At 37.2% G+C, this 11,981-nt stretch overlaps 6 protein-coding genes across 6 annotated transcripts; 5 read left to right on the forward strand and 1 right to left on the reverse strand.

The window, feature by feature from the left end:
* Window positions 1–312: 312 nt before the first annotated feature.
* KRE33 (ribosome biosynthesis protein KRE33) lies at window positions 313–3,483 on the forward strand (the record flags this gene model as incomplete). The annotated part of the gene is made up of 1 exon (XM_056230788.1): window positions 313–3,483. The coding sequence occupies one exon, from the start codon at window positions 313–315 to the stop codon at window positions 3,481–3,483; it is 3,171 nt and encodes a 1,056-aa protein (XP_056084672.1).
* A 289-nt stretch (window positions 3,484–3,772) lies between these two features.
* TOM22 (Tom22p) lies at window positions 3,773–4,231 on the forward strand (the record flags this gene model as incomplete). Its single annotated transcript, XM_056230789.1, has 1 exon — window positions 3,773–4,231. One exon carries the CDS (start codon window positions 3,773–3,775, stop codon window positions 4,229–4,231), a length of 459 nt encoding a protein of 152 aa, XP_056084673.1.
* Window positions 4,232–4,556: 325 nt separating this feature from the next.
* Window positions 4,557–5,832, reverse strand: CPT1 (diacylglycerol cholinephosphotransferase; the record flags this gene model as incomplete). The annotated part of the gene is made up of 2 exons (XM_056230790.1): window positions 4,557–5,688; window positions 5,783–5,832. The coding sequence occupies 2 exons, from the start codon at window positions 5,830–5,832 to the stop codon at window positions 4,557–4,559; spliced, it is 1,182 nt and encodes a 393-aa protein (XP_056084674.1).
* Window positions 5,833–6,478: 646 nt separating this feature from the next.
* On the forward strand, window positions 6,479–7,201 carry NRK1 (ribosylnicotinamide kinase; the record flags this gene model as incomplete). The annotated part of the gene is made up of 1 exon (XM_056230791.1): window positions 6,479–7,201. One exon carries the CDS (start codon window positions 6,479–6,481, stop codon window positions 7,199–7,201), a length of 723 nt encoding a protein of 240 aa, XP_056084675.1.
* Window positions 7,202–7,390: 189 nt separating this feature from the next.
* TEP1 (putative phosphatidylinositol-3,4,5-trisphosphate 3-phosphatase) lies at window positions 7,391–8,668 on the forward strand (the record flags this gene model as incomplete). Its single annotated transcript, XM_056230793.1, has 1 exon — window positions 7,391–8,668. The coding sequence occupies one exon, from the start codon at window positions 7,391–7,393 to the stop codon at window positions 8,666–8,668; it is 1,278 nt and encodes a 425-aa protein (XP_056084676.1).
* Window positions 8,669–8,986: 318 nt separating this feature from the next.
* On the forward strand, window positions 8,987–11,866 carry FAR11 (Far11p; the record flags this gene model as incomplete). The annotated part of the gene is made up of 1 exon (XM_056230794.1): window positions 8,987–11,866. One exon carries the CDS (start codon window positions 8,987–8,989, stop codon window positions 11,864–11,866), a length of 2,880 nt encoding a protein of 959 aa, XP_056084677.1.
* Between the last annotated feature and the right edge of the window lie 115 nt (window positions 11,867–11,981).

Genomic DNA, 11,981 nt, shown 5'->3' on the forward strand with positions numbered 1-11,981 from the left:
TTATAGCACGAAGATCTATCAAAAATTTATATTCTTCTTCCTGCTAGCTTATACCAGACTATTTCTCTTCTGTTTTCTAATGTACTTGGTGAAAAATCTCGATCACTGCACGGTGTTCTTTACCCGGAAGGCGGTGAAAAATTTTGAAAAAAAAAAATGGAAAAGTATTGATGGGATGAGATGAGGCATTGAAAGTTCTGAAAGCGCCAGATTTACTTTGACATAAGAGTCTTGTAACAGTGTACCACTAATATATTCATCCTTTGTTTTTGATTTGTAAGGCTATTTAGTGACGTAAAAGAAAAGGAAAATATGGCCAAAAAAGCTATCGATTCAAGAATCCCGTCATTGATCAGAAATGGTGTTCAAACCAAACAGAGATCCATCTTTGTCATCGTTGGGGACAGAGCACGTAACCAGTTGCCCAATTTACATTATTTGATGATGAGTGCTGATCTTAAGATGAATAAGTCCGTACTATGGGCCTACAAAAAAAAGCTTCTGGGCTTTACTTCGCACAGAAAGAAAAGAGAAAATAAAATCAAAAAAGAAATCAAAAGAGGTACCAGGGAAGTAAATCAAATGGACCCATTCGAATCCTTCATATCTAATCAAAATATTAGATATGTCTACTACAAAGAAAGTGAAAAAATTTTGGGTAATACCTATGGTATGTGTATCTTACAAGACTTCGAAGCGTTAACTCCAAATCTCTTAGCAAGAACCATTGAAACTGTGGAAGGTGGTGGTATTGTGGTTATCTTGTTGAAATCCATGTCGTCTTTGAAACAACTTTATACCTTGACGATGGATGTTCACGCCCGTTATCGTACCGAGGCCCATGGCGATGTTGTAGCAAGGTTCAATGAAAGATTCATACTATCTTTGGGCTCGAATTCCAATTGTTTAGTCGTTGACGATGAACTGAATGTACTGCCACTATCCGGTGCCAAAAACGTCAAGCCATTGCCTCCCAAGGATGACAATGAATTGCCTCCAAAACAATTAGAATTGCAAGAATTAAAAGAATCTTTGGAAGATGTCCAACCAGCTGGCTCCTTGGTGGCCCTATCGAAAACTGTGAATCAAGCTCACGCTATCCTGTCCTTCATCGATGCAATTTCGGAAAAAACTATGAATTTTACAGTTGCATTAACGGCTGGAAGAGGTAGAGGTAAATCTGCTGCCTTAGGTATTTCCATCGCGGCTGCAGTTTCTCACGGTTACTCGAACATTTTTGTGACGTCTCCATCTCCTGAAAATTTAAAAACACTGTTCGAGTTTATTTTCAAAGGTTTCGACGCGTTAGGGTATCAAGAACATATCGATTATGATATTATTCAGTCTACCAATCCTGATTTCAACAAAGCCATTGTTAGAGTTGATATCAAGAGAGATCATAGACAGACTATCCAATATATTGTTCCTCAAGATCACCAAGTTTTGGGTCAAGCTGAATTAGTCGTTATTGATGAAGCGGCTGCTATCCCTTTGCCAATCGTAAAGAACTTATTGGGCCCATATCTAGTCTTTATGGCATCCACCATCAACGGTTATGAAGGTACCGGAAGATCTTTATCTTTAAAGCTAATCCAGCAATTACGTAATCAAAACAACACATCTGGTCGCGAAAGCTCTTCCACTGCCATTACTTCAAGAAATAGTAAGGAAAACGACACTCATATTCAGGCCCATTCGCGTCAACTACGTGAAATTGCCTTGGATGAACCAATCAGATATGCTCCTGGCGATCCAATCGAAAAGTGGTTAAATAAGCTGCTATGTTTAGATGTTACTCTAATCAAAAACGCAAGATTTGCAGCAAGAGGGACGCCCCACCCATCTCAATGCAATTTATTTGTTGTTAATAGGGACACTCTATTTTCTTACCACCCTGTTTCAGAAAATTTCCTGGAAAAAATGATGGCCTTATACGTTTCATCCCATTATAAAAATTCTCCAAATGATTTGCAATTAATGAGTGATGCTCCAGCGCACCAATTATTCGTTCTTTTGCCACCAATTGATCCAAAGGATGGTGGTAGAATTCCAGATCCTCTGTGTGTCATTCAAATTGCATTAGAAGGTGAAATTAGTAAAGAAAGTGTCAGAAATTCGTTGTCTAGAGGTCAAAGAGCTGGTGGTGATTTGATTCCTTGGCTAATTTCCCAACAATTTCAGGATGAGGAGTTCGCCAGTTTAAGTGGTGCACGCGTTGTTAGAATCGCCACTAATCCCGAATATGCATCCATGGGATATGGCTCCCGTGCAATTGAATTACTAAGAGATTATTTTGAGGGCAAATTCACAGATATGTCCGAAGATGTTCGTCCTAAGAATTATTCTATCAAGAGGGTGAGTGATAAGGAACTGGCTAAAACCAATCTCTTGAAAGACGATGTTAAATTGAGGGATGCGAAGACATTACCACCTCTATTACTGAAGCTTTCTGAATTGCCTCCCCATTATTTACATTACTTGGGTGTTTCATATGGTTTAACGCAGTCGTTGCATAAATTCTGGAAGAATAATAAATTTGTCCCAGTTTATTTACGTCAGACTGCAAACGACTTAACTGGAGAACATACATGTGTTATGTTGAATGTTTTAGAAGGCAGGGAACCAGACTGGCTTGTCGATTTTGCCAAGGATTTCCGTAAAAGATTTTTGTCACTTCTTTCTTACGATTTTCATAAATTTACTGCCGTTCAGGCTTTAAGTGTTATTGAAAGTAGTAAGAAAGCACAAGATTTATCGGGTCATAAAAACTATGAAACTAAAGAATTGAGACGTACACAGCTGGATGACATTTTCTCACCATTTGATTTAAAGAGATTGGACAGTTACTCAAATAATTTACTGGATTATCATGTTATTGTCGATATGATACCAATGCTTGCTCTCCTGTATTTTGGTGATAAGATGGGCGACTCGGTAAAACTCTCTAGCGTGCAGAGTGCTATCTTGTTAGCTATTGGTTTACAACGCAAAAACATCGATTCAATTGCCAAGGAATTGAACTTACCTTCCAATCAAACAATTGCCATGTTTGCCAAGATTATGAGAAAAATGTCGCAATACTTGCGCCAACTGTTGAGCCAATCTATTGAAGAAACTTTACCAGTGATCAAAGACGAAACCATTGCAGAAATGGATGGCGAGGATGTCAAAAAATACAATGCCGCAGAAGCATTAGACCAAATAGAAGATGATTTGGAGGTAGCAGGATCTGAAGCCGTTCAAGCTATGAGAGAAAAACAAAAAGAATTGATCAACTCCTTGAATTTAGATAAATACGCTATTAACGACAACAGTGAGGAATGGACCGAATCCCAAAAGTCTTTAGAAAAGGCAGCTAAGGCCAAGGGCGTCGTCAGTTTAAAAACTGGTAAGAAGAGAACCACGGAAAAGGCTGAAGATATCTATAGACAAGAAATGAAAGCTATGAAAAAGCCAAGGAAGTCTAAGAAAAACGAAAGCTAAGCGTTTCGACTATTTAGAACTCGTATATAGCAAAATTTCAACATGATTTGTACAATAAACATATAAAGATGACATATTTGATATCTGGAACTTTTCCGTATATGCTGCTTGTCGTATTGAACGATGTTCTCATTCCAACTGTACCGGCAAAAATTGAAACCCGTTTTGCCAATTTCAATCGACACACTTTCTAATGAGTGATGTTTAGATTAGGATGAGGAAGTGGTAAACAGAAGTTCACAAGAAGGGATCACATTTATACATTCCAGGGAAAAGCATAACTATTCAAATGGTCGAACTAACTGAAATCAAAGACGATGTCGTTCAAGTAGACGAACCACAGTTTTCGGGAAAGGAAGCCATAATCGAGGAAAAGGCTTCCGCCCCAAACAATGACGCTGCGGATGATGACGATGAGTCTGACAGTGATTTTGAAGATGAATTTGATGAAAATGAAACGTTATTGGACAGAATAGTTGCTCTGAAAGATATCGTTTCTCCAGGTAAGAGACAAACAATTTCAGGTTTTTTCAGCTTCACTAGCTCCTTTGTGAAGAATGCTTTCTCCAAGTCTGGAAACCTTGCTTGGACTCTGACTACTACTGCGTTGTTACTTGGCGTTCCATTATCATTATCTATACTTGCTGAACAACAGCTAATTGAAATGGAAAAGACATTTGACTTACAAGGTGATGCTAATAATATATTGGCTCAAGGTGAAAAAGATGCTCCAGCAACTGTCAATTAAGGTTTATGATGAAAGAGGAGAGATAAGATACTGAAAAAGAAGAATATGCATGTTTTAATAGGCCTCTCTTTTTCGTTTGCATGCTTCTACTTATTGCTTTAAAATAGGGTCCAAGGAAAAAAACCTTTTTTCCAAATCCTTATATCACTATGTAGCCGCAGTGGATTCGTTCAGACTTCTATGGATCCTGGATGTGCAGTCTTCTTTCCTGCCTTTTCTATCTTTTTTTGTTCATTTTATTTAGCATTTCTTAAGTTAATTCAAACAGATGTATAAACTTGTACATATTTTAAACAATAAAACTTTCAGTTTTGTTTCACGAAAGTTAAATCTCCTTTGGGTGTTTAATTGACAGAGCGTAGATATCCAAAAATGTAGTTATGTCGTAAATAATATCATTGATGAACATCCCATGAATAGCAAGTGTTAAACCAAACCCCATCCAAACTAAAGCAAGGACTATTTGCTCTTTTTGGTAATCTAAAACGTGAACCATGAATGAGTACACGAACAGTTGGATTGTTGGGATGAAAAATGGAAAATTTAACATTGGGAACGGTTGCATAGTTAAATGTGCAATGATCATGCGGCCAACCACGAATGCAACCGAAAAACCAATCGATGAAACTAAGCCCAAAGAAATAAAAGCTGGCTGAATCAGAACTAAAGTAAAAATTGAAGAGAAGTATGCAAAGAATGGTAAAAGACCATTTAGAGCTTTACTGATATTTTCTGCTGCCTTGTTTGGAGTTGAAGATTTGTCCGATTGAGATTCATAGTATTTAACGACGTTTCCATGAGCTGTAACGATGTTGAAAATCAAGGCACCTATGCAAAATGCATACATCAGATGGATAGTCTCAATTTCAAGTACATGATCTTCCCATGAAAACTGTGCCACTCTAGTGTGCCAGATGACCTGGGGCCCAAAAATCCCAACGGCGATGAAGGATGTGCATAAAGTGATGATACCCTCTACAGGGCCACAAAATTCAGCTAAGTACAGCTTATGGGTATGATATTCTTCCCAAGTACTCAAATAGAAGCTGCACAATATTGTAAATTGTGAAAAAATAGTCATGTGTGTGTACCCCATACCGGTCATCGAACATACGGGGATCATTGACAACGTCGTATTGATTGAATCAATACAATGGTCAAACAATTCACCTAGAGGACCCTGCTGGCCTGTGCGTCGTGCATGCATACCATCGCAAGCATCAAATGTTTGATACAGGAACAACCCTATAGCGTAGGAGAAATAAGTCCAACGGGGGGATTCTTGGTCCAAATATGGGTCATAATAAAGGGTCGTTAATACATTAAAGATAATGAAGCAGAACCCTAATAATGTGACCAGATTTGGGGCCAACCATAACGGAAAAATAGTGGCAAATTTTCTCCAAAAAGGCTTGAAAAAATGATTTGAAAGGAAAGAGCGATCGTCACTTTGATATCTGGAAGTAATTGAGTAATTTAATGTTACAGTAGTTAGTATTTATTCTTTGTTTCCACAGAAAAAATTAGGGTGCAATAAAATGACCAACATACTTGTAAAGCTTCAAGTTTCCTAAACTACTCTGCGGAATAAAGAACCCCATTTTATTCCCGAGTCAATTAGAATTACAGTCCGATCTCCTTTCGATGATTTTCACTTCATGAAGACAATGCTCATCAAACTTTTACTATGCATTTTCTTTCGTATTAACTGAACACTAAATGAAGAAAAACAAACATCAAAAACGTCACTTTCCACAAAACTTTTCACATGCTCCCAACTGATAAACTACAGGTAAAGAAGTAAAAGTATTTCTAGACAATATGATCGAAAGAATGGGCAAGAGTGGTCGAATGTACAGGAGCAAGGGACTGACCACTCATCGAACCAGAATTACGTCGTATGGTTTGCCAAATACTTCGCTATTGGAGCTTCTTGCATGTTGACACTCGAATATATGTAGTAAAATAGAAGGATTACGGTATTCACTGTCAGAAGTTTCAATGTAATCAATTGTAAAATATAAACTTATCTCTTATTGCTCATCTTGAAATTTTCCTTTTTTCTAGTAATGATAGATTTACACTAGATTATTGTAGCGGTTGACTCATTCAAAAGCAGAAAAATAATTAATCTAATCAACAAAACGTCAATTCGGCCTGGCAACAAAACAGCGTTACATAAAAGGTTGTTGTGGTGGTTGTTTAAAGATAGAAAGATTTACAAAGCGTAAGGAAGATAGGAGACCCATGACTTCGAAAAAAGTTATACTGGTTGCACTAAGTGGGTGCTCCTCCAGCGGTAAGACAACGATAGCAAAACTCACGGCGGACTTGTTCACGAGGGCTACGCTAATTCATGAAGATGATTTTTATAAGCATGATAATGAGGTACCAATAGATGCTAAGTATAAAATTCAGAATTGGGATTCACCGGAAGCTCTAGATTTTACGCTTTTCAGCAAAGAATTAGATATAATCAAACGAACTGGCAAAATAGCTACCAAACTTATCCATAATAACAACGTAGATGACCCTTTTACAAAATTTCAGATTGATAAAAAAGTTTGGGACGAGCTGAAGGCCAAGTATGATTCTATCGATGATAAAAATCTTGAGGTCGTTATTGTAGACGGATTCATGATTTTTAATAATACTGAAATATCGAGAAAATTTGATTTGAAAATATTAGTGCGTGCCCCCTATGAAGTATTGAAGAAAAGAAGGTCTTCAAGGAAGGGATATCAAACCTTGGAGTCCTTCTGGGTGGATCCGCCCTATTATTTCGATGAGTTTGTGTATAAATCATATCGTGAAAACCACGCCCAGTTATTTGTTGATGGGGACGTGGAAGGATTATTGGATCCAACAAAGGCGAAGGATATAAAAGAGTTTATAAATGATGAAGGGACACCAATTGAAAAACCTTTAAAATGGGTTTGCCAAGAGATTTTAAATCTGTGTAAGGACTAAAAAAGCGACACAAAATCGATTGGAAAAGTAAAACGAAGGAAAAAAAAATGAAACAACACAATGTAGTTTTGATAGATATGTTACATAATGAAATTCATTGAACGAAAACTTATAGCAGTAGCGTTCAAATTTTTCAGCATTAGCAGTGTATTTTCACTTTGAAAGAGCGGGAAAGAAAGTGAAATAAGGATGGAAGAAAGCCTTTTTAAATGGAGGCCATCTAATCTGATAAAGAAAGTATTGTCTTTACCAATGAAGAAAACTAAAAATGACATTGGCTTGAAATTGGATGTCTCTTATATTTTATCCAATCTAATAGTCTGCTCATACCCGGTAAGCACTTATCCAAAACTACTTTATAGGAATAGTCTGAATGACCTGATGTTATTCTTGACAGTATACCATGGGAAAGGAAATTTTAGAATTTTTAATTTCAGAGCCGAGAAGGAGGACAGTGACTATAAAAATAAAGACTTAGTCGACATTGTTGCTAGATATGATAGCAGAGATTTAGAAATCCAAGAATTACGTTCGGCACTTGTTAATGATGGCAAGATACCGATATCGCCCATTGACCTCGAAACAAGGACTTTGGTGGAAGAAGACACCAGTAACGTAATTTGTGAGAGGATTGGTTGGTTAGATCATTTTCCACCCCCATTTGAATTATTAGAAGATATTGTGGATATCATACAGAACTACCTATCCGCTTCGAAAAATAGAGTGGCTGTTTTACATTGTCGAATGGGGAAAGGCCGATCAGGTATGGTCGCCATTGCATATCTCATGAAATACTTACAATGTCCCCTCGGAGAGGCAAGATTAATATTCATGCAGGCTAGATTCAAATATGGTATGACAAATGGTGTCACCATACCCTCCCAAGTAAGGTACTTGAGGTACCACGAGTTTTTCATCACACACGAGAAAGCTGTCCAGGAAGGCATTTGCAATGAAGCGATTAACTTCAAATTCAAGTTTAGACTTGCTAAGATTTCGTTTCTTCAACCGTCAAGCTTAATTTCATCTGGGTCTGCTATTGTAACTACTAATATTCAGCATTACAACGATGATAGAGACATTCTAATAACCCGAAAAGTATTATATTCAGACATGATGGCACGTGAATGTTGCGGCAATATGACTTTCGTTTTTGATAAAGACTATCTGACCCTTGAAAATGATTTTCGCATAGAATTTACTTTGGGTACCAACAAGTCAAAAGCGGCCAGTAGCATCATATCTTGGGCATCGTACGCAAGTTGTTGGTTAAATGCTTACCTTGAAACATTGATGCACGTAATTAAGGACGACTCATCGCCAGACTATTTCTTAGTGAACAGATTAAAGAAGGATGAAACACTTTGTACAATTATAAACTGGCAGGAGCTGGATGGTTTTGGGGAGCTTAGTACTCACGGTTTGAAACTATTTCAATCATTGAAATTAGAATGGGAAATTATATGATGATATGCCTTCCTCCATGCCTTTTTTTGAATCATGTAGCTTGATTAAATAATGTTATATCAGCTAGCAAATAATCAGTTTTATTGAGTTTTTTCTATATCTTTCTTTTTCGTTTTTTGTGCATTTCCGTATGGCACCTTAAATTACTGACACACATTTTTCAAAGCGGTCAATTGCCTCAGTTAAAAAGCCATACTACAATCAGAAGGAAGTGAGGACCGAGGAGTGAGTTTAACAGACATCACATAGAGTTCTAATCGATAGTGGTAGTCGGTGAAGACAGTTGTGTTATAACGTTCCGTTTATTACTCCACCGCCATGAAAACTAGTGGAAGATCTCATTCTAAAGGCCCAATCTTAAGATCAGTGTCTCTAGAAGATCTAAAGAGGAACTCTAGTTTCAAAAACACTCTAAAGTATACAGATGAAGTTTCTCCACTCAAAGAACCAAAAGTGGGCACATTGAGCAATGAAGAACTTCTTAAAGATTTGGACAACATGTTGCGCAATAAGCTGAATATCGGAAGAAGCACCTTTCATGCCGATAAAAGAAACAAATCAGATGGTAATATCAGCGCCTTGAATTTCAAGGCAAAATCAGGTCTTGAAGGAGATATTCAGACCATAGATATACAGCAAGATGATGAAGATGGTGATGATAGTAGAGATGACACTGATAATTTCAAACTGAATGATAATAGCGCTAATAATGGTGAAGATGGAGAGAAAGGTGGTAACACTGACAATGCTATTGAATTTCAAGATGACGCTGAAGAAGCTGAAGAAGAGAATGAAGATGAATCATTTGCTAATGTTGATGAACTCGATGGCTTTGATTTAAATAAGGTCGCAGATGGTAAACATGCTCCTGTCAATGAAAAGGGTGAAGTTGACTATAATATGCCGGTCGATAAAGAATTTCAGAAGTCACTGGATCAATGTGCGGCTTCACTTGAAGGAAGGGCAAATGCTCCCTATGCTTTGCAGAGAGCGGTGGATTGGGAATTGAGGATGTTTTACTCTTTGGAACAAGAACTTTCTGACTGGTTTTGTAGCTCCGACTATATACATTTTGGGCAGGCACAGACACAGTTTAAACAGAAAGTAAAAGATCCACAACTCTTTTTTGATAACGAAACCTATGCCGCAAGTGCAGTTGAACGTTTAGTTGAGGATATTTCTAACTCTTTAACATCGAATTTACTAGCATTGACATACATATCTATGGGGTGCTTTGCATACATAAGTAACAAAAATGAGCATGAAAAAGTTATACGACGTAACAATTTAATGTTTGTTCCTCATGTTGAAAAAATTGTTCATGTCTTCAAAAAGATTGCTATAAGCTGTAGGGATGACGACAAAAATTTGAAAAAGCAAACGATTTTGCTGTTTCACTCATCAACAATCCTGTATTTCATTACCGGCATTTGTATTAGCGGTAAAGACGAAAATTCAGAGGCTGTCGATCTTGTTGTTGATGCTTTTGACAAAGCTAACTTGCTGGTGTTTTTAACAAGATACATTGAAAGTTGGAGATGGAATAGTAGACTATCTATGCGTATAAGAAACATGATTTTGTTGCTTTTCAAGCTAATAGTGCTACAGTTTGGTGACGATTCAGTGTACAAAGAAACCAAATCGTCTATCTATAAAATTCATGGATTGGTTTATCCATCAAAATATCCAAAAAAGTTATCCATTTCTCCATTACATTATCAAGCATTTAGAGAAGATATAACGTCTCGTTTTCCTGATTATAACATGCCAACTTCTGACCTACCAAAAGATGTGGACAAATCGGAGTCTTTGTCTCAATTCTTAGAAATTCCCCGTCCAAAATCGAAAAATCCCTTGAATATGACGTTGAATGTTCCTGAGAAGCACATTGCTACACCAGCACCTTCACCACCGAGCTCTCCACAGTTAATGCATTTAGGTGAAGGTCCTAGACCCAGGAAATCTTTCCAGACGAACATGGCGTATCCATGTCTGTATCCATCTGATGATGAAGAGCCTGAGGATGATACTCTGGAGGATAGAATGGATCTTAATTTTGGCAAAAAACTTGATAATGACATTGTTATTCCGTTCAGTACTGAAGAAGCGGCCAAAATATTGAGTGAGAATTTAAAAGTAAAATTGGGTACTAAACAACTTTGGTATGAGAGAGATTTATTCATGATAACGGAGCGCGGCTGGAAGCAGCAGTCAGAAAAGGAACCATATGATTACTCTACTTTCAATCATGATGATGAGCTTTCTAAAAAAGAGAGGGATGCGGTTTTGATCATGCAAAGAATTGATAAATATTACAAAAGTTGCCTTTCGAGCTTCAATTCGCTTGTTTTTGTTTTGCTACAAACAATGGAATCAAGTTTGACAAATAATTTCCACAGGAAAACTGAAGTTATCGATAAAAATCTTTTAAATATGTTGGCACCACAATTGGAGGTGGTCAGGGCCAAGGAATTGTCCTTAAAATCAGCAGCTGGAATATTACACGCATTATTAAAGTGGTTCAAACTAAGTCACATTTTGAAGTTTGAGCATCTAGCAGTGGTTATTCACGATTCACGATACATTAACACATGTGCCTCTATTTTAAGCAAGTATTCTGAAATTTATTCCGAGAGAATTTTCAATAAGTATGTGCGAACTTCTAGTTCATTTTGGAGAGAGTGTTCCTTGTCTAACAAAAACTACCGTGAATCATATTCAATAGATGACTCAAAGGAGATCGACACAGAAGTACTGCCCTCTTTTGCATATCTTTTAAGAATCTTGAGGAAAATCACGGGAAATAAAACACAAAGATTAAAGGAACTGCCTCTGTCCATTGGTATTTTATTCAAACGCTATTATCGACTCTACAATCTTGATATGTATCACCCAATTTTGAAGATTACGAGAGAACTCACACCATTCAAAAATAAGAGATGGAAATCAGAGCACATGGAATTGATATCAGGTGTTTATCTCTACGAAAAATTGGAGTTAACTGATAACTGGGTGACAGGCAAGGATATCTCCGGAGAGTTGAGTGATGCTTGTGGACAAGAAATTGCACTCAGGGCCCTGCTTCAATTTTACAATTTTCAGCATTATGAAACTTCTATGGAAGATCTCGGGTATGGACACCGTAACAGTTCCAGTCAGGATTTGTTAAACAAGGAATCCGAGTACTTGAACATTTAATTCTTTTTCTAGGAAAATTGCACATTGTGGCGCTTTGCTCGCAAGCCTCTACGGTGTTGCTACGATCTGTGTTGTTTTTATATACCTATTTTTTTATAGTCTCTGGTACAGGAAA

Source organism: Saccharomyces kudriavzevii, assembly GCF_947243775.1.
Source record: "Saccharomyces kudriavzevii IFO 1802 strain IFO1802 genome assembly, chromosome: 14".
NCBI classification, from domain to species: domain Eukaryota; kingdom Fungi; phylum Ascomycota; class Saccharomycetes; order Saccharomycetales; family Saccharomycetaceae; genus Saccharomyces; species Saccharomyces kudriavzevii.